This window comes from Haliotis rubra, unplaced genomic scaffold (assembly GCF_003918875.1).
Source record: "Haliotis rubra isolate DU_JTF1 unplaced genomic scaffold, ASM391887v1 Scf13, whole genome shotgun sequence".
Classification (NCBI taxonomy): Eukaryota; Metazoa; Mollusca; class Gastropoda; order Lepetellida; family Haliotidae; genus Haliotis; species Haliotis rubra.
Genome location: NW_025765225.1, coordinates 2,943,165 through 2,969,384, shown reverse-complemented (window position 1 = coordinate 2,969,384; position 26,220 = coordinate 2,943,165). Strand labels below are relative to the sequence as shown.

Below are 26,220 nucleotides of genomic sequence, written 5' to 3'. Positions count from 1 at the left end.
ACGTCATTCGTCCTTCGGCAACACTCGGTTTTCACTCTAAAATACACTTGAGGTACGTCCATCACAGAACCTAGGCATGCAGGGTGTCAAACTTCACCACTTGACACCCACTATAAGACTAGAAACATGTAGTGGACAGAAATGGTCACATATTCGAGAAAAACACATTTTTGCCATTTTCACCTTTACTGTGATTTTTTAGGCCAAATATGTAAAAATACTTATATTCCATGTTCAAAAATGGTAAATTAATCATATAAATGTATATGGCGTTTATTCAGAACAACGTATTTATTTTCGAACGAAAGCGTCGTTTTGGGTTTCTTTGTTCTTGTTAGAACCTTCCTGGGCCCCAATTTGGTCTTATTTTGCCTTTAGTGGTCACTCAAACAATCAAATTTCATCGACCATGGCAGCACTGGTCAAACAAATGATCAGTGATCTAAAAGTAGTTACCCCGGGATCATAGTACTCATACGCCGGCGAAGAAGGGTGGAAAAACTCAGTAACTTAGCAACTATGTGACGTCAGGGAAAAGGACACCTGTCTACATGCGCAAGAATATAGTTCCAGTGTGCGTGACAGTAGTTAACCCGGACCTATGTTGTGCATCCTGAGAGTGAGAGATCAACCACGCACGGGTCTCGGAGGTCAACTTCAAATATAGTAACAATATTTTTTGCATTCACCTGGTTGTTATCTGACTATATCGTCCATCTATCACGAATATCAAATCTATTTGTAATTTCAACTTTCAAAATATCAAAAAAATGTGATGGGATCTATATTTAGATATCTTGAGGAGAATGGCCGGGCTTGCTTTGCAGTTTACACAATGTAAGAATTCCGAATTAACGGTGGTTTACATATCAAAGATGTTATTTCTATTCCAGCTGTTATCGTGGACTTAAAGCTCTGCCGTTTTAAGCTTCTGCTGTTTATGGGAGCTTCATTGTTACTTTTGGTGCGGCGTGGTTATGTAAGAGGATATCCCCACAATTCATTAGCTTCGTGGTCTGATACTGATGATTACTCCAAATGCGCTGTGGAATACTAGTATTATTTGTCCCGCCTTGTAGAATGAATGTATTGGTAATACAAGGAGAAACTCACTGGGTTTCACTCAAATTAACACAAACTAGCTATATTTCTACTATTTATTTGCTGAGAAAAAAACTCCTATTTTCTAAACTGGGCTGAACTCTGAAGAAACTTTTGGTTTATATTGTTGGTTTCACATGTATATCTGTTATTTAACATTTTATGGAGTTCTCTGATTATAAAATATATCCATTTTATGTATAAATGAGAGAAATATCTGACAAAACTTGACAATTGCTATACAGAAGGAAGTAAGTCCAGTAACAAGGGGGCTGTGGGAGACTATTCGTACATTTGTATTAACTATTCTGTATACGTATACATCTCGATCAAGGCTATGTATTCAGATGGTGTCATAGTTTTCATATGATGTGGTGTATGAGACAAAACACAACTACCACACGAATGGATATCAACGTGATAAAATACATAGAGGAAAACTTATCGATTAAGTTCAAATAGTATTCACACAGTATGTATGTATGTATGTATGTATGTATGTATGTATGTATGTATGTATGTATGTATGTATGTATGTATGTATGTATGTATGTGTGTGTGTATGTATGTAATGATGGATGGACGGATGGATGTGGGATACCTGTTTGTTTTTTTGTTGTCTGTTGTTTTTTTTTTGTTTTTTGTATCAACCCAAATATTTCAGACGTACACCGTAAGTATGATTAAACAAGCTTGTATACTGCAGTTGCTGACATATTTGTAATATATAAAGTTCGGTGTTCTGTGGGGTGAGGTCACTATAGCCACTGTACCAAAGCCAGTAAGCCCAGTGTAGTATACACATATACTGGGAATACTACGATATTCACATGTTTACAATGCGTATTGACATAACCTATGAGGTATCGCTTAGGCCCTGTTCAAAAACAAACGTAAGCTCTATGATCTTCGTGCATACGATCTAATGCACAGGAATCACTTCAGCTTCTCATGATTAATTACAATTGGAATATATATGTAAATTTAAATAGATTACGTAAGTAAGTATACTTTTTATTGCTAGTATATATATTATACCAGATATACGGAGACACGTTGTATAACCATATATTATTTGGTGTGAGTGAGGGGAATTATATATATATATTTTTGTAACTTGATAACATTCATATCAGCAGGGGTAGCACGTACACCTTCTTCCACCTGAGAACTAATTGTTGCTTTATGTACCCCTATCCTAATGACAGTCGAAGTGGTACCACTGCTTCGTGAAATAGATCGCAGATCACAACTTTACATACCTCAAGGCTTCGTTTCACAAGCAACCGTAAACCAGAACAAGATGTGATATATGTCGTAAGACCAAGACTACTTACGGACGGTCATTGTGAACACCGTCGTGTGAGATTCGATTAAACAAATTCAACGTTTGTAGTCTGTTTTAATAAAAATAATAATAGTTATTACTATTCCAAGCTAGGAATTGATACCCACAAAGTACTTTCAGTAACATGTATCTACTATGGGAGAAGGCAGTCGCAGTTCTTTGGTGAAGATAGATTATACCATTCTGTGCTTGCGTCGTTCTTGTCTGATGAAACTCGTGTCAGTAGGTTTCAATATACAGTTTGGGTAGTGTACCAGTACAATACAATGCATGTTTTATTATTTGCATGCTTCATAATCAACTTTGATGAATAAGTACATAGTCTTCCACACGGATTAGCGTAGTAGATCAAGTGTCCGCTTGTTAAACCGAAAGCCGTGCCCCATTATGGGTAGAATGTTTGAAGCCCTTTTCAAATGTCTACCGCCGTTGGTTTATGGGAATGTTGTTGAAACGTCGTATAATCAACCTCACTCACTGTACAAGGGGATCCGTTTTTCGTGTCGTCTTTTGTCTCCACCGAGTAGTTACTACCCGTAGCTATGACATTCAAAACGACGTCTTGATCACACACTGTTATGTTTGTTGTTATCGCTTACCATGGAAACGTTTGGACAATAAAAGGAATTCCCATACGTACCACCACTGACAGACGTTTCGTAAAATCAATATGGTTAACACAAACGTATACATTGTAACCCTCTCTGTGTAAGTCCACTGATGGTGGATCCGGAGACTTCACAACGGTGCCATCGCATGATGACCTGTGTATTAAGCACACTGTTCACAGACACCCTTCATTGGTTGCATGCTCGTTTTGGGTTACATATATCCCCGAGGTACCAAATGCTGCAGGGTTTGTAAAGGAGAGATACATCTAATTAGAAACCTCTAAATTATCTATATTACGAACGTAGGCTACTGATACAAACTTGTGCGGCATTGGCTAATCATCCTTTAATTTGCACAATTCACGTAGTAACGCAGGTTTATGGAGAAAGCGTCAGTACGTCAAAGGGACGTAACTCTTAATTCTTGGCAATTTTGCCCACCAGAAAAGTGGAAACGGCACCGTGAATATGAGTGAGTGAGTTTAGTTTTACGCCGCACTCAGCAATATTCCAGCTATATGGCGGCGGTCTGTAAATAATCGAGTCTGACCAGTCAAGCCAGTGATCAACAGCATGAGCAGCGATCTGTGCAATTGGGAACCGATGACATGTGTCAACCAAGCCAGCGAGCCTAACCACCCGAACAACAAGTTCAGACTACTTGGATCTGAGTGAGCGAGTGACACACTCAGTAATATTCCAGCCATATGGTGGAGGTCTTTAAATCATTGAGTCTGGACCAAACAACCCAGTGATCAACAGCATGGGCATCAATATACACAACTGGGATACAGTGACATGTGTCAACCCAGTCAGCAAGCCTGACCACCCAAATCCCGTTAGTCGCCCTTTACGACAAGCATGGGTTACTGAAGATCAATTCTAACCCGGATCTTCACGGGTGACCATAAATATGAACAACTAGTAGAAAATGTTTTAAATAACTGTCAAGCAAGCAAAAAGAATGAAACATGAAACAATATGTAGTGAGTGAGATCTGGGGACTATGATGTCCGTCTGTGAGGCGTTGGGGTAGCCCAGTGGTTAAATCGTGCGTTCGTAAAGCCGAACACCCGGGTTTGATTCCATACATGGGTACGCTGTGTGAAGGTCATTTCTAGTATCCCCGCCCTAATATTGCTGGAATATTGCTAAAAGTATCTACATTTATATCCTTACATGGAAACTACCGGGACATCGTCCTCGTAACTATTCCAGTCATTACTGATGTAGTGACTGGTACCCATTGTACCACACAAACGTCCCGGACACATTCATTTACAGGCGCCAATTCTGTGACGCAAGGTTTTTAAGATTAAGAATAAGTTTCCCCAGTAAGTTATGTTTATCTTAAGAGTCGACTGGATCGGGTGGTTGGCGTGTTTGTTGATTATACACTCTTCAAAAAAAAGAAACGCACATAAGCCATTTTTGAAGAATATATTGCGTTAGCTAAAGAGCAATTATTTCATGTAATTTCAACGGTGAAAAGGTGAAAGGCAAAGAGTTTGCCAACACAACAACAGCGTTTATTGTTGTGTTTCTGTGACTTGAGATCACAGCATGGCGTCAAAGTAAGTACTTTGTATAGCCACAATTGGCAGCAATTACTGCTCGGCACCATCGACACATACTGGATAAGCTCTTGCGGAATTCTTACCCACACATCCTCTAATGCGATGGCCAGTTGTGGAAGTGTCTGAGGCGTGTTTTGACGTTGACGTACACGTCGATCGAATTCATCCCATAGGTGTTCTATCGGGTTTAGATATGGTGATCGGGAAGTCATTGCCGTTAGATTTGGCAAGGTAGCGGACCGTGACGCGTGCTGTATGTGAAGTAGCATTGTCATGCTGGAACAACTCCCTCAGCCGGTCCATAATCGGAAGCATACATGTGACGTGCAAAGACTTCGTTGATGTACCGATTTGCTGTCAAATTTCCCTGAACCACCACTAAATCAGATCTTTGTAGGCTAGATATCTCACCCCACACCATGACACTGTTTCCACCGAATGTATCTACCTCTTGAATGCAATTAGAGGCAAAACGTTCATTTTTCTCGCAGGTGAAGAAGAAATTGTGATTCATCACTGAACCAGACTCGCCTCCAGTTTCTAAGGTTCCAGCTCGCAAGCGATTGCGCCGATGAAAGACTCTCAAAACAGGGGCGACAACTGGCCTTCTTGGTCGAATCCCCACTTCACGCAATCGATTCCTGACAGTTTGGGCGGAAATTCTTCTCGAACCAAGGATGCGTTGGGCTGTCTCTACTGCTGAGGCAAGACGATGACGCAAGTGAACAATCCGGATATAGCGATCTTGTGCTGTACACATAACTCTTTGACGGTCGCTTCTTGTTCGATTTTGGGCGGAATTGGTCTGTGACACAATCCTCATTACCCATGGAGATTCAGCGCCAATTCTGTGACAGATTCCTGGTGACCCATGGAGATTCAGTGCCAGTTCTGTGACAGATTCCTGATGACCCATGGAGATTCAGTTTGATAACAAGGTTCCCCAGTAGCCTATGTTTAACGTAAGAGTCGACTGGATGGATTGGGTAGTCGGTGTGCTGATTGTATATCATCACATACATCTTGACAAGTGGAAGGATACTCATGGTGTCAATCCCATAATTGGAAGAGTGAGACGGCAAACAACAAATAACCACACGGTTCAAGCAACACTGAGATGTTAGCCTGTTAAACAGCTCGGTGTTTATCTGTTGTACTTATCCGTAGTACTTATTGATGGAGCATATTCACTATATGTTCCACAAACACGATGAGTAATATGTAGTTTGTACGTAACATGTCTGGCCATGAGTGTGGTGGGTTTAACGCTGCTTATAACATCATTTCAGTCAAGTCTTGACGTTTCAATTCCAAATGTGAGCAGAAACCGCAAAGAAATGCATTCAAATGGACCCCAAGCAACCGTCTGTGGGATTCGAACTCAACCAATCAAACCTAGCAGGCCTTCACTGTGACTAAGAGTACCACAGGGCTACCTGTGCCTTAGGACCGGAATGAAACCTGACTTAAACAATATCTGAATCGTCCTGAAATGAATCTGAGAGAAGCTTGATCTCCGGCGCACTATATGTTATCATGAACTTATCAAAAGAATGCGTTTTGAATAAGGAAAGAGTTCAGTTTGACGCCGCTAGTGGGTTTTCGTGCAGCAACACCACGGCGGGGAATACCAGAAATGGGCTAAGATTACAGACACCAAAACGAAATTCGAAAAGACGCTACGCTGAAAACGCAGTTGGTTCGTCAAATGCCTGAACATCGTAGAGATGTCACCCTAGAAGGAAGACGGACTACTACATCTGATGGACATCGCTTTCTTGCTGTTGAAGACGGAGACGGTGACAATGTTTATTCAGTTGCTGGTGTTTTCTACGGAAGAAGCACTCTCAACGTTTCAGCAGGCTGATGTCCTCTTTATGGATGGAACATTCTATTCGTGTCCAAGACATTGGCATAAGTTGGACGTAATTCACTCTCTTTTTGGCAATACTATGATTCCCCTAGCTTTCTGTCTTTAGCCTGATCGTCAGCGAGCAACTTACTGTAGACTGAAGGATGCTGTTGAACAAACCACTGGCAGACCTCCTCAACCACTGAATATCCAGGTAGACTTTGAGTACCCCGTTCACAAGGCTATCTCTGATGAGTTCCCTAACACATCTCTGAGAGGCTGTCTGTTTCATTACACACAGTGTTTGTGGCGGAAGATACAGGACCCAGGGCTTGTGACAGCTTACAAATAGAATCAGGACTTTTCTGACCTGTAGATCTGTTGTAGCCCTTCTTTTCTTACCTCCTAATATTGTCCAAGACACCTGGCTGGAGGCCATGAACCAAGCACCAGATATCCCTGGCTGTGAGGCATTCAAGGACTACGTTGTGAGTGTGTGGGTTCATGACGACTCACGTTTCCCCCATCCCTGTGTGGAACCATTCTGAGACAGACGGCCCGCGAACAAATAACCATCTTGAAGGTTTTCACCACTCTCTGAACCCAGAGACCATATAATAATAATATTATATGGTCACTGCTGAACCAGAGCATCAGACACAGTCACCCTAATATGGTTGAGTTCATGGCCATGGAACACCTGCACCACCCAGGAAAAGGAAGGTAGGTAGGTATGTATGTATGTAGGTAGGTAGGTAGGTTTAGGTAGGTAGATAGGTTGGGAGAGAGGGAAGTAGGGGGGTAGGGTTTTATAGGGCGACCTTGGACCTTCAGGAAAAGAAAGTACAGAGAGCTAGATACTCGCCTCCGCCGTTAACAGGATCAACTCCCGAGAAGACAGAAGTTGCCTTCTGACTTTGTTCGTGCTGCAGGCTGAGCGGCAAAACTTTATTTGTAAATCCCCTTGAACTCTTCCACAAGAGTGACCTAACGTAACCGGTTATGTTATTGTCATGAAGAAATGAATACCTATTGTTGTGATCATATTCATGTTTTAGTAGTTGAAGAATATATTGTTATGTAATTAGCTGAATAAATATTGTATGAATCTGGTACATGTGGCTATAATTGTTTATATATATATATCGTTATGGTGTCTACATGATGGAGGGGAGAGATCTAGTAATTGAAAAAAACATTTCACTGGAACAGATTGTGTATTGGACGGGTAGTCAAATTGGGAGTAGTCACAGTGGGAGTGAACGCCCTCTCCCCTAAAGAGGTAATTGAAAAAAATAAAACTATTAAAACAACAACCAAAAACAGAAAAAAACCTCAGTCAATTCACTATCGCGTAATAACCTCAATTACAATTTTAAATTTAATTTTAACCAGCCGTTTTATAGTCATCCTTATTCATGCAAAATATATCACTTATGGTGGTTTGAAAATCAGCTTGTGTGTAAAAGAACTATTTGCCTTGGTGTCATCCCATTACGCAGACAGCCAGTTCGCAGACACCTTAAAACAAAAACATTTACGGTTCAGTGAAGAGATTATCTATTACCTGTTACCTACACATTATAATGGAATAGTCCAAATATAAACACAGGAACAAACTGAAGCTATATTATTTATTTTGTAAGATGGACGAAAAGACAGAAATTTGAATTTTTATGCCCCCGCCATATATGGCAGGGGCATATAGGGTTACCCTCGGTGTCCGTCCGTCCGTCCGTCTGTCTGTCCGTCTGTCTGTCTGTCCGTCCGTCCGTACGAAACAGGGAATGTATTCTATCCACTTCTCCACCATAACCGCTCTGTGGAATTCAATGAACTTATAAATGGGCTTTCTTGGGACTCTAATGGTGTGCATCTCATATTTTGTTTTTTTATTTTATTGTTTTTTTTGTAAGTTTAGAGACATTTGAACTTAGGAACATTTTGCTGAATTTCCTCATGATGATAGTGTAATAGGGGATGAAGTCTATCCACTTCTCCACAAAAACTGCTCAACAGAATTGAATGAGATTCTACATGTCCTTTGAAGGGACTCTAAAGGTGTGCATTTCATAATTTTTTATGCAATTTCTTACTTTTGTCACTTTTACAGATGTTTGAACTTAGTTGAATTTTGTTCTATTCAGCCAGTGTTTGTTCCATCCAACAGGGGGGTGTACGTTATCCACTTCTCCTCAAAAACAACTTTAGGGAATTCTTTTAGATTACACATGTGCTTTATAGGGACACTAAAGGCGTGCATCTCATATTTTGATTTTGTATTTTATTCATTTTTCCAATTTTAATGCCGTTTGAACTTAGATCAATTTTGTTGAATTTCTCTCTGAATATAGTGTTGTAGGGGGTAAAGTCTATCCACTTCTCCACAAAAGCTGCTCAACAGAATTGATTGAGCTTCTACGTGTGTTTCATTGGAACTCTAAAGGTGTGCATCTCATACCTTGTTCATCCAATTTCTTAATTTTGTCACTTCTACAGATGTTTGAACTTGGTTGAATTTGGTTCTATTCAGCCAGTTCGTCCCATACAACAGGGGGTGTACGTTATCCACTTCTCCTCAAAAACTACTTTATGGAATTCATTTAGATTACACATGTGCTTTATAGGGACTCTAAAGGTGTGCATCTCATATTTTGATTTTAGATTTTATTTATTTTTCCAATTTTAATGCCGTTTAAACTTGAATAAATTTTGTTGAATTTCTCTCTGAATATAGTGTTATAGGGGATGAAGTCTATCAACTTCTCCACAAAAACTGCTCAGCAGAATTGATTAAGCTTATACATGTGTTTCATTGAGACTCGAAAGGTGTGCATGTCATAGTTGCATAGATGTTTATTGAACTTGTTCGTGAATTTTGTTCAATTATTGATCTTTATATGTCTTATGAATGTCAGCGGGGGCATCCGTGTCCCTGGACACAATTTTTTCTTGTTATTGGTGCAATATAAAAACCGTTTATTTTCATAATAAGTTCGGTTTAACCTTCTAGTCTAACGGAAGTCGGCATCATCATATTGAAAACATTAGCTTAGCTATTAGAAATTGTGACACTGTTGTATCATATCAATCAAATAAAGACAAATGTGAACCTAAATATTATTCATATGGAATAAAGAAATTATATGTTTTGCACACAGTATTAAGATATATAAAGACATAAACTGTTACAATCTTTAGAAAGTATTGTTGAAATTAGAACACTGATTGGTATTAATCGTATCTTACATGGCAATGCAGGTGTCTCATTTACTGCAAATCAGAATGTTTTCAAATATGTACATATCTATATCTCTCCAACAAAACGTTTTCTCAGTTAACTTGTGTTGTACATATGCTATTATTGAGAGGGGTCTTTTCTAGCAATAAACACAATCAAAACTTCTCAGTAACGAACCTGTTTCAGGCTCACTCTGCTCTACTCGCTAGAAAGTGGACTGTTCCATTATTCCCGTAGGTGCCACCCAAATTAACCTTCTAGTTCAGTGTCTGTCAAATGGGAAATAACCATCGCCTTTTAAACGACTCGAGGCGCATCATTTATCTAGAATACAATCCCATTTATTCGGTGCAGTTTGAACATAAATTTATAAGAATGATAAACTTGATCATCCTTAATTGCACAATATAGACGGTGAGATTAAAATAGCCTTATATGGTTGCGCATACGGCAATTGAATTGCATCCATCCGTGCAATGATAATTATTTCATTAAAAATAAATACATGTATTTTGCTCTATGATTTACAAATACGAAATTGTCGTAATACGTACATGTGTATCTATTAAATTTGTGTCATATTACCATTGAATTATATCTATGTATATTAACTGTACGGTGGTAGCATATTCTCCATTAGTCTTACTGATGATCAAAGTTTGAAATTTAAGATCTAATATACGGAAACTAATATTTTTTGTCATTTTACGACATAACAAAATACGTAGTATATCATATAATTTTTTATACCTTGTTTTATCAGTTGTTGTTTGCAACAGCGAGGGTATGACTGTAATGTTGCTTGTAATCTTGTGAGAAAGAGAATTTTGACATTTGACGACGTAATAAACTTATGTAATAATTTGAATGAACATTACAATTTTATTGGCCAAGTTTATTGGTCTCATAACACAACCAGTTGCACTGACTATATAAAGATTAAACAGTTAATGTATATGTAGGAAACAATGACATTAATGTTAACGATAATTGACATACATGAGACATTTATACTGTGTAGTTACCATAGGAATCTTGTGTGGTGGCTGCAATTGCGTTTCCTTCATCTTTGCAGACGTAAGTGGGTAAGTTTATGGTTTTACGCCGGTTTTAGCGTGCTTTCTTGCAATATTACGGCGGGGGACACCGGAAACGGGCTTCACGGAACCCTTGCGGTGAACTGAATCAGGTTTTCTGAGACGAGCGAACGCCTTCACAACTAGGCTCTAGTATATATAGTGAAATATGATAGTGAAAATAGTCCCCGAAACGCTATAAACGTAAGGGTAAAAACACAACTAATGATAGGCATTTCAAAAACATCACCATCGAAAAAACATCTTCTGTCTGCTTCATTTTTAGCCACCATCAAATATGGATGCATATCTGTTGGTCAGTTGATATAACAACCATGTGACGTTAGAACAATATATGTTTGTCTTTATCCAATCCATCAACGGCCACGGATGGTGTGAATATACTCGGAAATTCAAGAGTTTATGCTTCTCGTTCATAAGGTTCAAAGTAAGATAACACACTCGGGCACTCCTCTCTGTCACAGCTGCCCAAGGATCTAAAAACTTTAGCAACTCTGGCCTTGTGAAACACTCGTGTTTTTACTTTGATTTGCTGTGAGCGAACTTATCCTGTCGTGTAACATATGTTATATTTGGGATTACACTTTCTTAGTAAAGTACAGATTCTAGTACTTTTTGGGGTTGAGTCCCATCCGGGATTCGAACCCACACCCTGGGAGTCAGGCACCTAATCGCCAGCAAACAAAGTAACATATGTTACATTTGACCACTTTTTAAAAAGGCATTGTGTAATCTTATCTTGTCGTGTGCATCATGGATCAGAAAGATCGACAAACTGCAGATGCACGATTGACACTTAATGTATTCCTCATTTTCATTTTGGCTCACACTTACAAATAGAATTTTCTTCAACGCCACCATGATTCCGAATGTTCGTTTACTCACACAAAGGACAGAATGCACCATTTTAAGAGCATACCTTGGTCTGTATTTGTGGACGTCAACTAATAGGATAGGATGCCAGAGAGAGAGTAGATAGTCGAGTTAGTATTCTCTACAAAAAAGGCAGTAAGATTGCTTTGTAGACTCAAATATCAGCTTGCATAGTTAGTGTCTATCTATCTATCTATCTACATGTATTTATCTAAACTGAATTGCATGCTGAGAGTTATCCTGTCGGAGTCAAAGATCCAATTTTATTGAATTACAACGGACACGATTAAAATATGCTTGTAGAACAGTGGTATCCTCAGTCGAGAGATCATGTGTGCTCAGAATATTTTCAGGATAAATAGACGCATTCTGAAAGTGCAAGGACCATGTGTTTTTCTACTGCTTAGAAATAAAACAGAAACATTTCGAGACCGGAGACCTGACGTGTCCATGGCCACACCTATGCCCAGGGGCTCCTTTCACGAAGCAACCTTTACTAAGGTAAACCTGAACTCCCATTCTTTAACATTGCACTAAGGTTACTTTAGTGCTATGTGAAAGGAGGCTACAAAACAACCTTAGCGTTTGGTCTGTCGTAAGTCTATGTTATGGTATGGGAGTTACGGTCACCTTAGCGCTAAGATCTCTTTGTACAACGGCACCCTGGTCTATACATCGTCGTTCTGGAGTAATGGTAGACATCGAGCGTATAGCGATTACCAAACACTACGACAACTATAGACCTGTGGGGCTGTTCATACATCGACTTGTGGTGAGACTTTCTGATTCATACACCTTACCCGGTACACGTCAATAGACGGGAGAAATATAATCTAACAACACCCTCGAACTGCTCGAACTTGAATCCTGTTGTACGTGCTTGGGTTCAGAAAGGCCTGGTTCACAGTCCGTTCCAGGTGAGGTGAGGTGAAATTGGGTTTTACGTCGTACTTGAGAATATTTCGCTCATATGACGACGTGCATGCGTGTGTATGTGTATGTGCGGCTGCTTGTACTAGCCCAGACTGAAGCTGGTTTTATAGTGCTAGCCCACTGAGATACCATGCCACAGTGAAGCATGAATACCCCACTCAGACACATTATACTGTCTCCGAGCCGACCAGTCCTTGTTGTACCCATTAATGCCGAGCGCCAGGCAGGGACCAACAAGTACCATATTTTAACGTCTTTTGGTATGACGCAGTCCGTTCCAGCCATGTTCCAGGATTTGACAGATGTTCTTAAGAAGAGAAGATTTTGATTCTTCAAAGAGTTCCCAAAATGTGATGTTAAACCTTCCGTGTGGTTGTTAGAATGTGTTTCAGGTATGATAAATGTCACAGCCGAGCTGGCTGGGATTCTTTCAGAATGGTCTTCAGTTTGGGTCATGACGTCACGACAGTCTATAACACGTGACATGGTAGAAGTTCCGTCCATATTCCAAAGGTTTCAAAGTAATTTTTAAAGCAATTACATCTTTTTTCAACCTCGAGAACACATTAATCTAAAGTACCTATTCCTATTTACCAAGTTTAGCTTTGTATCACTACTATTTACTGCGGGTATACCTCCTTGTTATCAGCTGGCTACTCTCGTTTAGTATCCTTACAAAGGCCCTCTCTTCTGCAGTCGTGTACACGGCCCTCTTCCCTGCAGAACAACCACCGTAGATTTCTGATAAGCTAAGCTGTGCTAGCCAAGCCATAAGAGGTGAGTAAGTGGTGACTTGGATGATTGCTTGTCATAGTATCGTAGATCGATTCTCTCGATGTCCATCACTGGATTGTGTCGTCCATGTGATTTACAAATGCCTTCATAAAGCGGAACTATTACAGACTGAGGCGTTAAGCGAAAAAATGAAACATTGCGGAAACACAAACATGTTCTAGGAAATTGCCATCCGGACTTAGATATTTGTAGCTTCCTTTGATACGTGTTTATATATAATTGTAAAATAAGTAAAATACCTGATAAGTATTTGATATTATCATTTCCATATATATATCATATCATACACTTACGGCAGGAAGATGGCCTCCTAGAGCAAAACGCTGGTTGCATAAAGCATTGATACATGAAAACAAGGACAAAACTGAAACGGCTGTTCATTCGAAACGTCGACCCTTGTGCTATGCTACTGTAAAAGCTACCATACTGAAACCGGGGTCACATAGTAGAACCGTGGAAGGTAGAACAATGGGTAAGTTCATGATTTGCTTCATACAAAAACAGACATTGGCACTATACAGACTAACATTTAATATTGTAAAGACATTGTGAACTTCTTTGAGGCTAGTGATCGGCAATGATTACATGAGCGGTGATAAACCAGGAGCAGCTTGTTGGTGCCTTGTCTCCAGGGGAAGGAGGGTGAGGAAAACACTCATGGGACTGCCAACAGATTCCCCAATGAATTAGCTACACAACATCCAGGTCCCATGCTCTCAAACACAACACGAACCAGGGTAGTTGCCTGGTTGCAGAGAGTCCCATATGGCCGGTATATAAATGTTCAGTATTAATATATACATGCGCATCCTTCCAGATGGAGATTCACACTTGAGATACAGTGACAGAAGGTCCAGACATGAGAGTGTATCAGCGATCATTTCCCTAATGTTCAGGATTTGTCTGAACATACCTTTCATTCCGAGGGAATCTTCAAGAGCAAAGGACAGAAAGTTCGCTCTGAATTGTAACTATAATTGGCCCTGCTTGGCGTGAACCTGAGCAGATGTCAGAGGGCTTAAGATCTGAGACAGCAGAGGGATCCTCGTAGGTCTCTGTCCTAAGTAGTCCTAGGTAGTTGATGCTGTGATGAGGGAAGGTCAACGATCTCGGTGCTGACGTTGGAAATCAAGATATACTGCCATCTCAGAAGGAGCGTCTCCTTTCAGGTGTCCATGCTGATTCAACAGCAAACTGTTGAATAATAATAATAATCTACTGCATTTGAACAGGATGCAAAGGACCAATGGAGTGTGAGAAGTGAGTAGAACAGTCACGATTGTGCTGAGATTTGAGATCCAGTCTCTAGCATGCTCCATGAACATGATCCTTAGATCTTAGGTTCGATCTCACCTTCATGGACAATGCTAGGCCACATCGTTCACGTGCCGCCAGGAGTCAATCTCATAGAGCATGTTTGGTCGCAGAATAGGCCAAAGATATTGCAGAACACATTTTTGATGTAGTGATTGGAACAATATACCTCAACGTCAAATTCAGATATTGACAATGTGCACGATTATTCATACTTGATTACACGAGGACTGTATTCCAGAATCTTATAGATGACCGCACTTGTTAACGTCATTCCATCATAGCTATCAACACTACAAAGTGATGTCCAAGATATTTTTATGGATTAAATTTCTTTTTAATTTCTCTCACGACGTTTCGAGACCATTCCAGGTCCCTTCATCAGGTGAAAAAATGATTAATTATATTGACCAATATTGATCCCTTTATATTTATTTATTTTTATTTATTCCAATATTGATCAATATAATATTATCTTATTAATATTGAGTTCACCTGATGAAGGGACATGGAATGGTCTCGAAACGTCGTGAGAGAAATTAAATAGAAGTTTAATTCATAAAAATATCTTGGACATCAATGTACAACTTCTAAATGCCACTGAAAGACATCACTACCAAGTGAGTCAATTTTTTTGTCACGGCTGCTTCTCTGTATAAACTACACCCTGAAACTCGACATGCGTTTAGACTTGCCATTTAATCATTCTTTAAGGGCCAGTTTATTCAGATGGTAAGTTAATTTGAGGTTTAATTAAGTTATTTGCTATGGTTAATGGTGACATATTGATGTTGTGAAAACAGAGGGTGTTGCGATATTATTTTCCATGTGTATATAAAAGAGAAAGATGAGATTAAGGAATGGCTTGGGGCTCACCCATTGTGCTGCTAATGCTTCAGACTCGTGGAAGGATCAACTGTAAATGGCTTGTCTTGGTGAGGAGTCATAAAGGTGGAAATATGGATACATGTTCTAAATTTAGTTTCCACGGGGTGTCAAGAACAGTAACAAACGCATTGTGGGATAGAATGTTTAAAATCCATACTTTGAAACAGTAACAGGAGCGGCACATATTCTTGGCGCATAACACATTAATTCCCGATGGTGGGTTCGACTCCTGGGTTACTCTACGTTTTTCGTGACGGTACCACACCCGTATCAACGCCCATGACTTTACATTAGGTATTTTTCCCAGATTCAAAATATGACTGAATGTATGCGACTGCTTTTACTGTTCCTGGAATCGAACACTGACCATGGCACTAGATTAATTGCTGCAGGTTGAACAACCAATTTTGTGAATGGAGTCTCAGCATGTTGGTATCACATCGACTGCACTGAGGGAACAGAGGTGTGCTTTGCAATGGTAAAAGCCCTCGACTTCTCATCAACACCAAAGGGCACAAGTGTAAACCCATGGCTGTAGACAATAATTCAACATCATGACCTGTAAACAGTCGAGTCGGGACCAGACAAAACAGTGGTTTCGATTATGAATAATGCCACCAGCTGTTGGGTACAGTGACAGGCAATAATCGAATTGTCAGTACCTGACCATCAGATGCTGACAACCTTGTCCACCAAAGAACTGAACCAGGGTTGTCCACACCTCTAACTTCTAGAAGTGAACACTATAAAAATCTTGTTTTGTATTATTTCGCATTTGACAGGTAAATCAAACTTAGGTCTGTGCATTTTAGCACGAGGTAATATAACAATAAATTTGTGTATTTGGAGATGAACTTGAGCACAAACATGTCTGATGCTTGAAAACATGTCAGTAACTTTTTATCACACATTGAAAACAAAAGATTGCACATGTATGTAATAGTTTGGCATTATCTTCAACCACTTCAAGCATTTTCTGACAAAAGCCCTATCGTGAACACTGTGCAATAGTTTTATTCAGGTCGACATAAGATTATTGCATATTGATCAGATCAAGTAAATATTTATTGGACTCACTTAACACATCAATAACATTGTGCATTATGATAATTGAATCCGTTCTAGTTTCTATAAAATATAAATTAAGTCTGTTTAATATGTATGAAAAGGAATTTCTGAAACCTCATATTTCAAGGTGAGGTGAGGTGAAATTGGGTTTAACGTCGTGCTTGAGAATATTTCGCTCATATGACGACGTGCATGCGTGTGTATGTGTAGGTGCGGCTGCTTGTACTAGCCCAGACTGAAGCTGGTTTTATAGTGCTAACCCACTGAGATACCATGCCACAGTGAAGCATGAATACCCCACTCAGACACATTATACTGACTCCCAGCCGACCAGTCCTTGATGTACCCATTAATGCCGAGCGCCAGGCAGGGACCAACAAGTACCATGTTTTAACATCTTTTGGTATGACAGCGGTTTGATTCGGGTGATCGAACCCGCGACCTTCCGCTCTCCTGGCGGACGCTCTAACCACTACACCACATCATATTTCAAGGAATGAGATCCAATGATGGTCAACGTTCAGTGTGACCAAGCTTATATTACAAAGGTGTCACTATTCATAAAGATGACAAAACAAAAGATGAATAAAAATACACAAGTTTTGCTAACAATATCCAAATATTTGTGCAATGCAGAAACTGGATACACTACAAAAACCATAAGTAGGGTGACAGTTCACAAATAAGAACTCAAATTGCTTACACTGAAATATTTATTCCAGCATGTGCTCTGCACACAATACAAAAAGAATTGAAAGTATATCACATTAAATAATGTTAAATTCATCCAGTCCTCTTGCAAGGTCTTAGCCATGGAACATTGTTCTTTATGGGCTGAATAAGGTGAGCCATGACCAAGGCGCCCGCTTAGATAGAGTCCGTAGTGATCAAATCACAGAAGTTGGGGCACACATGCAGGGACATGAGATAAAGCAGCACTAGATGATGACAGGAAATCCAAAGAAAGTAGTCTCACTTCTGACAGTTCACCTGAAATATCAAATAAACTAATAAATTTCCAATCAACAGCAGTTATGCTTACAAGAAACCCAAGAAGTGCTTGGAACATGATACAGCATGGACAAAGGGAGATAACTCAATTAACACTTCCCCACAGAAGCATGCTTTACTTACTACTTCATTTCTTGTATTCTACCATCTTTCTTTGCCAACCGTTACAAATGATTCAGAAATGGTTCCAAAACTAAGAATAATGTGCACCCAGATTTGAGTATACTTACAATATCGTCTATTTTCAATATACTCCTGACTGTTTCAGCTGCCAGGGAAATAGCACTGGTTGAGACAAGAAGAGGTTGCACCACGTTTTCCTCAAGGATGTTTGTTATAGCTCCCTGAAAAACAAGCAATGGTGAAATCATAACGCACGTCATCTTCACGAGTCAATAAACTCATAACATCCTGAATACAAATAAACTTTAACATCAAAAGCTCTGGGCCAATCAACTCCAGTTCAAAGTGTTTTGGGGTCATCTTACACCAATTCATGTCAAAAGTCCCAAGTGAGCTTGAGCAAGCAAAAGAAAGACTAGTTTGATACTCTTTATATCAATATTAAAAGTGTCCTGTTACTTAATTTAAGATTTGCAATGGATCAAAAGGGGAGCTTAACCTACCTACTACTTTTCATGTCAATTGGATCTCATCATATATAGAATAGTGGTTTTTCTAACATCAAGGGCTTAATGTTAAAGTTACTCAAAATTTGTTTTCTTCATACATGATCATGTATAGTATTATCAAACAAGTACACAATCACATTAAAAATGTGAACAACAAGCAAACAAAAATCACAACATGTCTGGTGGCACATCAGAGTGTTTTTTCTCAGTCAAGATTCTTGATGGGGAATCCAACACAAAATAACTCATCATTTTTGCCACTTGAACACGTTGGGTTAAAAGAAATTTTTTCCCAAATGTTGCCAAATTGAATCACCCTTGTACAGGCACACAGGATTGGTATCTCAGGCAACTACATAAACCAGACGTGACAGCTCACGTACCTTTCTGACATTGATTCCGGCTGTCCTCTCTCCCTGAGCATGTTTGTTTCTCAGTTCCGTTACTGTGGCGATGGGGTTGAGCCCAGCGTTCTCTGCTAGTGTGAAGGGGATGATCTCTAGTGCCCCAGCAAATGCTCGGTAACAGTACTGCTCCATGCCTGACAGAGTGTTGGCATACTCCATCAGACGAAGAGCCAACTCCGTCTCTGGGGCACCGCCACCAGCAATAAGAGCCCTGAGTAGAACAGATCAGAGAATGTTACAGTACTTGGTGGGGATGTTTTTCAGTACATAGTAATGGTCACTATTCAGTGTGTTCATACTGTTAACCAATAAAGTATTGAGCTGATTGATGTGCAGGGCTCCAGATAATTTTTCATGATCAGGAGTATGTACTCCTTATATTTTCAATATAGGAGTACTGGAAAACAATAAGAGTATATTTAGAGTACTGAATCGAATTTAATAGAGTGAGTGAGTGAGTTTAGTTTTTACGCCGCTTTTAGCAATATTCCAGCAATATCACGGCGTGGGACACCAGAAATGGGCTTCACACATTGTGCCCATGTGGGGAATCGAACCCGGGCCTTCGGCGTGACGAGCGAACGCCTGAACCACTAGGCTACCCCACCGCCCGAATTTAATAGAGTATCAGTTATCTTGTGTTTCGTTTCATATATGCACCACAACATTACTACTCTTGTGTTAACAGGTCAATAAACAATAAAACAAAACTTCTTCAGATAAATACATACATAATTGATTCTAAGACCGTACACCATTGCTGTGGTGTGTATCTGCTACGTTTTCTAAATTATTTCCTACCGCATCGTGCTTATTTTATATCCCTACATACGCTGATACGGCCCTTATCTGGAGCCCTGGTTGTGTGTTGTTTAACACGTATTCAAAACCATTCCTCCAATATGATGGCAGCCAGAAACATGACATATCAGAGTGACAATCCATTCAACAAAATCATAGAGCCTTACAACATGACCCATTACTTATCCTCTTATACCCAAGATAGGTTGCTTTTAACCACAATCCCTACAGAAACGCAGAAAAATGATGATTTAGGTACCTACCTCTTCTTGACAAGACACCTGATGACACAGAGGGCATCATGGAGTGACCGGTCTGCCTCCTCCAGCACCAGTTTGTTGGATCCTCTGAGTAGAACACTGATGGTCTTTCCCTGGTTCGCTATACCAGTGATCTGGGAACATCAACAAATGTCAGTTGATGAATATTGGCCGTATCACCAAACTTACATCAAAGTATGTGCTGGAGCAGGAAAACTTTCATTTAACTAATAGTGACTGATGGTAGTCCAAGATCTAAGAACGCTGCAACAAGAATCATATGCCAATGCTCACTTAACCCATTCTCAGGTATACAGCAGGTATATTCTTAAGCTTGGAAAATCTGTTCTCTCCTCCCTGCAGAATAACCTACTGAGGTAATGATGTTCTTGAAAGGTGAATAAAAATGTTATAAGTGCCTCCGCGACCCCTCAGATTCTGCTTTTCTAGTAAATCGTTAAGATTATAAGCTAGATGAAGCCTAACAATAGTGAAACATTGTTATACTTGAAATGACAACATAATTTCCCAGTTTGTTTGCTGGACGTAATGGCCAACCTTGACAACTTTCTCAATGCCTGTGGAGATCTCCTCTGCCAACTCAGCAGAACCGAGGTTCTCTGCTGTGAAGTGGTCCAGGCTGGCAATGGGCCGACAGTTAAGTGTCTGGAAGTATAATCATTATTCATCAACATTATTAAATGGAACAACAAAAACACTGCTGTATTTTACATTATTGAGTCTTAATGTTTCGGAAAAGTTTTTGTTTTATTTCCTCTGAGATCAGTATGAAGTTGAAGCAACAATCTTTCAGGTACTGGTCAACATGCAGACAACAATGTCTTACAGGAAACATACCTTGCTGACAAACTCTACTTCCTCTCTCTCAATGTCCTTGACCACCATGATCTTCATTTTTGCCAGGAAATGAAGGGCAAGGTCACTCACAGCATCCCTGTGTGCAAAACGTTTAATATCAAGATTACCCAGTCGCATATACCTATTATATGAAGAGGAACAAAAAAGTTAAGTCTAAAAGTTATGACCAAAACTATTTTGAACACTGTTTTCTTTCAAGAAAGGTTCCAGCGATATCACAGCTTGTCAGCTTAATGTAGGCGAGTGATTGAGGAAGTGAGTTTAGTTTTACGATGCTTTTAGCAACATTCCAGTAATATCACGGCGGGGGACACCAGAAATGGGCTTCACACTTTCTACCCATGTGGGGAATCGAAGCCGGGTCTTTGGCGTGTCGAGTGAACACTTTAACCACTAGGCTACCCCACCACCCCGCTTAATGTAGGAGGTAGGCTGAAAGTGATGCAGGTTTTAGATGTTAACTACATTGGTAAATAACCTTGGTGACAGGAATGGCGAGGACAAACTTGAAAGACAATAGCGGCAAACTGGGACCTAAAAGAGTCATTCTGACTTACTCATGAGACGCGCAGCAACTTGTGGTGCCTAAATTGGGCTATGTATCAGTCTGAAGATGTATGTGTGTCCGTTATTACTGCTGATATATAGTGTCATCAAAAGAAGAACGTTACTATAATATAGCACTACTGTATATAACTGTGATCAATGTCACTTTCAGCTATGTTGATAGAAGGTTGCTGCCCTATTGTCCAAGACATACCTGAGAATTGACTTCTGTATAAGCAAGAGATTACAGCCGGCTTTCTTGACCTGCTTGACAATATTGAGGATGTAGTTCCTCTCTTCCTTCAACACCCGGTCCATCTGACTGTAGTCGGACACGATCACCTGGTTCTCCATCTGACACACAATCAAAGAATGGACCATAAAGTCTTCAAATTTTCCTGAAGCTCATGATATGCAAATTGAAACATTTGATGAAATATGAAAATAACTAAAAACTACCAAAATACCATTGAGACTGACTAAAGATAAACGCACGCACTCACTTCATCATACAACTTACATCTGTTTTAGGTGGTGAAATGCAGAACTGGATGAGAGCAATCTTGGCTTTCTCTATTTTAGTAGGTCCGCCACTAGAAGCCTTCTGTGTGAATACAAGGCCGTTGATGAGCTCAGTGTCGTCCACGGTGCCACTGTCAGGAAGAATGACAGATGTACAGAATCAAGATAAATGGATCCATGTTGCATGACTAACTTCACTCACTGATTGCACTAATACTGAAGTTCTGGTGGCCCGAGTGAGTGAGTGAGTGAGCGAGTGAGCATGATTGTTTTAGTCGCTATTAGCATATTCCAGCAATATCACAGCAGGGGACACCAGAAATGGGCTTCACACATTGTACCCATGTAGGGATTCAAACCTGGGTTTTCAGCATGACGAGCGCACCTTTAACCATTACGAGCGGGCACCTTTAACCATTAGGCTACCAAGCAAGGATGGTTTTGTTCTTAGATTATACTGTGCTCCAATGATATGAAGGTGAACGACAATCTAACCTGCACCAGGTAATCCAGTCATTGTTATTAAGAACAATGATCCATGCTGTCAGAATACACTGCAATCAGTGAAGTGATCACCTGGTCCATTAAGTTGACTCTTACAACAAGGGGGGGATTGCTGGGGCCCATTCTTACCCAGTATCACCACTGGGTTAGAGGACTTACTGACTGAGTTTGGTTTAACGCCTCTTTTAGCAATATTCCAGCAACATCACGGCGGGGGACACCAGAAATAAGCTTAACACATTGTACCCATGTGGGGATTCGAACCCGGGTCTTCGGCGTGACGAGCCACGCTTTAACCATTAGGCTACCCCACTGCCCCTGGGTTAGAGGAAGGCAACTAAGTTGATATTAAGTCAACTGAACACACTGTAGCAACTAACCCGAGTTTCTTGATGATCCTGATATCCTTCAGATCGACGTTGTCTGCTGTGGTAGGGTCAATGACATTCAGAACAGTATCAACAGCAATTGGTGACAGGATGTTGGAATATTGCGAGACAACCTGAAAAAATATAATCACACCATGACATGAACACATTTAGAACCATCTGTTCCACTGCATGTCTTCAAACAAGCTCATTAGTATTTGTTCTCAATATTGAATTTCATATTTCCTTTTCTTTATGCAGCAACAACAGACTGATCAACATACACCATTGTGGTAAGGTCATGCAATGAACCATGTCCCCACAGGGTTTTAAGTAAGGGCAATGAACAAGTAATGCTGACGCAACTAGCGATATCTGACTTGTTCCAGGCTAGGCAGTAGGTGACTACAGTCAAACACCATTGTTTTGAAGTTAAGGGACCTACTTAGTTATTTGTGACTTGACACAACTGACTGACTGACTGAGTTTGGTTTTACGCCGCTTTTAGCAATATTCCAGCAACATCATGGCTGGGGACACCATAAATGGGCTTCACACAATGTACCCATGTGGGGATTCGAACCCGGGTCTTCGGCGTGACGAGCCAACGCTTTAGCCACTTGGCTACCCAACCGCCCCCTTGACACAACTAGAAAAGGAGACTAAAGGAATATGCAAGAACTAAACTTTTACTGTAAGTTCAACACATAAAAGTTTGACAACAGTGTTGGAGTGTATTCCTCAGGCTGTGACAGGGCTACCTTTGAATTGAGTGAGGTAGAGGCACTCTTGAGAAGTGAATCCCTGTCTGACAACTCTAGGGGTGTAACCATGCCCTCTAGGATTTCTACAGCTTTGCCTGCGGCTCCTTGAAACGACTCGGAGATTGTTGTTGGGTGTATACCTAAATAAAAACATTAAACACTGGAATATACTTTACTACAGTTTGTATGCACCGTGACTAGCATCCTTACAAAAGATAACCTCTTTTGAATTATGTTAATTCTTGTTCAATGTTTCAGATGCCAAGTTCATTACTCATAAATTTGGATTTCACTACAATTTCCTCTGTAGAACATGTATTTATCTTTCTAACAATTAACTAAAGGATTTGTAGCATGATTTTGTCTGTAAATTAGATTCCAAGGATTTCTGATTGATACTAATTATGCTGCCCTATATATACGTAGTGATGAGACATGTCAGGGACAATAAACTCTGCATTCAAGGTATCATAATAGTAATAGTTCATAGCTACAAATCTGAGATGATACAGACCTTTCTCAAGCAATTTTGAGCAGGCATCCAACATGCTCCCTGCCAAGACAACCACTGATGTAGTACCGTCTCCAGCCTCAATATCCTGGGCCTTGGACAAATCAACCAACTGCAACAGAACAAGTCCCTGTCATTGTCTAGATCAAAGTGAACTCAACTGCCTTTCAATATTGATACTAAATCTGATACTATAGGAAAAACAACAACACAATTTTTGTACAACAGCAATGTAGCTAGGTAGTGGGGGACTCACCATCTTTGCCGCTGGGTGAAGAACCTGCATCTCCTTCAGGATAGTAGCTCCATCATTCGTAATGGTTACATCCCCATTGGAAGCCTGGATCTGTAACAAACTCTACCATTATCACATGTCCTCACAAGCTAGCATATAAAGGGCCACCCTCAAATAAGTGCTCCTTCACCAAAATGTCAAACTAAATGGTGACATGTGCATTACAGTGCTGTGAAACCAGGCATCCTATTATAAATGATGGAAGACACGTTTTTCTTAAAGTGGGGATTGTGTAAATGCTGGTGATGTGCTTTGTTCAAGATCACTTTGCAGACAGCAATACATAATTAGTATCAATTTTAAAGGAATAGACAGAGGGGGCTTGCCACATACAGGGAGTCACATAACAGAGATCGATAAATGGTACCCATATTTGTAGTGTTTCTAATATCTGAATGACGTAAATTATGAACTAATTGTGAAAAAAATAAACTGATGTGTTAATTTGAAATGTAACTAATTTTCAAAAGAAATGTTTATCCTTCAAAATCAATAAAAAATTAATCACCATTTTGTCCATGCCCCTAGGGCCCAAGCTTGTTCTGATGGCATCTGCTACAGCTGAAACAAGAGATTTGATCATATTACAACAGATACCTCATGAGGACAGGCAATGAACATCACCCACACAGCATTATTGTAGGCCGATCAGTAGAGACCTGGTAATCCCAGTGGAACAACATATTCTAATATAACTTCCTTGAACAATTGCGCAGATCGATGCTCATGCTGTTGATCACTGGATTGTCTGGTCCAGACTCCATTATTTACAGACTGCTGCCATATAGCTGGAATATTGCTGAGTGCAGCTTAAAACTAAACTCACTCACTCCTTAAATGAAACCTTATAGCAACCCTACTAGGCCACCTGTGACCATATAATTGCAGTAAGTATGAAGGATAACAAGAATGAATTTATGCATGGCAATGACATTAAACTAAGAAATGTTACAGTAACCATGGTAATTACAATTTGGCATGGTGTGGTATGGTGTGTGTGTGTGTGTGTGTGTGTGTGTGTGTGTGTGTGTGTGTGTGTGTGTGAGTGTGAGTGATGCAGTGTATAAGACTATTGATATCACAGAAAAGAACTTTATCATCATTGTGATAACTGATTTTAAAGACTGTAATATCATTATGAACATTGACAGATACAAATTTCATTTCTTGATACTAGAATACAGTACCTTAGCAAATACATGTGACAACTGTCAATACAGTCACAATAATAGTAGCTGTTCTCCATCATGGGAAATGTAGGTTGCAAGTAAAAAACCTTTTGATTGTCGCAGGTCTCACTTTCAGACATAGCATAACAGTTCATAGCACTTGACCAAATCCTTATAGATACAAAGAATTTAAGAATGCCAACAGCAGTTATCGGGTACCATGCTACAGATGCCTGGAATGTCATGCTGAACTTGTTCCTACTTGATCTAGAATATTCTAAGAATACATTGCACATGTAGCACAGTGAATGTTTACCATGGTTACCATTTTAAGAATGGGCGAGTTTTACACATGTGTACTGGTTAGCAAATGTATGTACAAACACGTTGTAGAGTGAAACTGCAACTTAATCTGGGAAGTCTACATACATATTCCTTCCACATACACCGTGTCCTAAAAGTCATGTTTACATTTTGTTACCGTGTCGGCAGCTTACCTTTAGCTGCAATAAAGTTGCTTATTCTGATTTGTGTTGGCTTGTCTTTGTCTTTGTATTCAGATCGGCTGCCTTCATGACTTTTGGATTGATGTGCTGGCATTTTGGAAGAGGAAATGGTAGTGGATGGCAGCGGATTATACGGGCATGAGTTTCTCACGCCGGCAGACACTTCTAGAACTATCCAATATGGCGGCCCCCATTGACTCAATTCTCGAATAAACGAAATCAGCTAACTCATCAACATTTATATAATTTTATCAATTTTTGACCATGTATATTCGTATCTGTAAGATCGATTATGAAATCATCTTAAATCTAGAAACTTTGTTGCTATTTACTTATGAAAACGAGGC

At 39.9% G+C, this 26,220-nt stretch overlaps 1 protein-coding gene and 1 long non-coding RNA gene across 2 annotated transcripts; one reads left to right on the top strand and one right to left on the bottom strand.

Moving 5' to 3' along the window:
- Positions 1-17,397: 17,397 nt before the first annotated feature.
- Positions 17,398-26,078, bottom strand: LOC124267141 (T-complex protein 1 subunit delta-like). Its single transcript, XM_046702022.1, has 14 exons — positions 25,865-26,078; positions 24,707-24,759; positions 24,160-24,249; positions 23,907-24,015; positions 23,390-23,532; positions 22,641-22,762; positions 21,755-21,887; positions 21,449-21,588; positions 20,668-20,764; positions 20,368-20,475; positions 19,813-19,943; positions 18,725-18,959; positions 17,940-18,053; positions 17,398-17,688 (listed from the first exon to the last, which is right to left on the bottom strand). Exons 1-14 carry the CDS (start codon positions 25,965-25,967, stop codon positions 17,671-17,673), a joined length of 1,596 nt encoding a protein of 531 aa, XP_046557978.1. The 5' UTR covers positions 25,968-26,078; the 3' UTR covers positions 17,398-17,670.
- LOC124267143 lies at positions 22,769-23,373 on the top strand. Its single transcript, XR_006895959.1, has 3 exons — positions 22,769-23,076; positions 23,115-23,118; positions 23,290-23,373. It is a non-coding gene; the product is annotated as an uncharacterized LOC124267143 (long non-coding RNA).
- Positions 26,079-26,220: the final 142 nt, after the last annotated feature.

What these genes read in the sequence shown, in the direction of transcription:
- LOC124267141 (XM_046702022.1), bottom strand. Translation starts at nt 25,967, where the DNA reads ATGCCAGCACATCAATCCAAAAGTCATGAAGGCAGCCGATCTGAATAC. An exon ending in TTTCACCACCTAAAACAGAT is followed by an intron (nt 21,589 to 21,754) that starts GTAAGTTGTATG and finishes ATTGTGTGTCAG; the next exon opens with ATGGAGAACCAGGTGATCGT. An exon ending in AGGTGTCTTGTCAAGAAGAG is followed by an intron (nt 18,960 to 19,812) that starts GTAGGTACCTAA and finishes TGTTCTACTCAG; the next exon opens with GGCTCTTATTGCTGGTGGCG.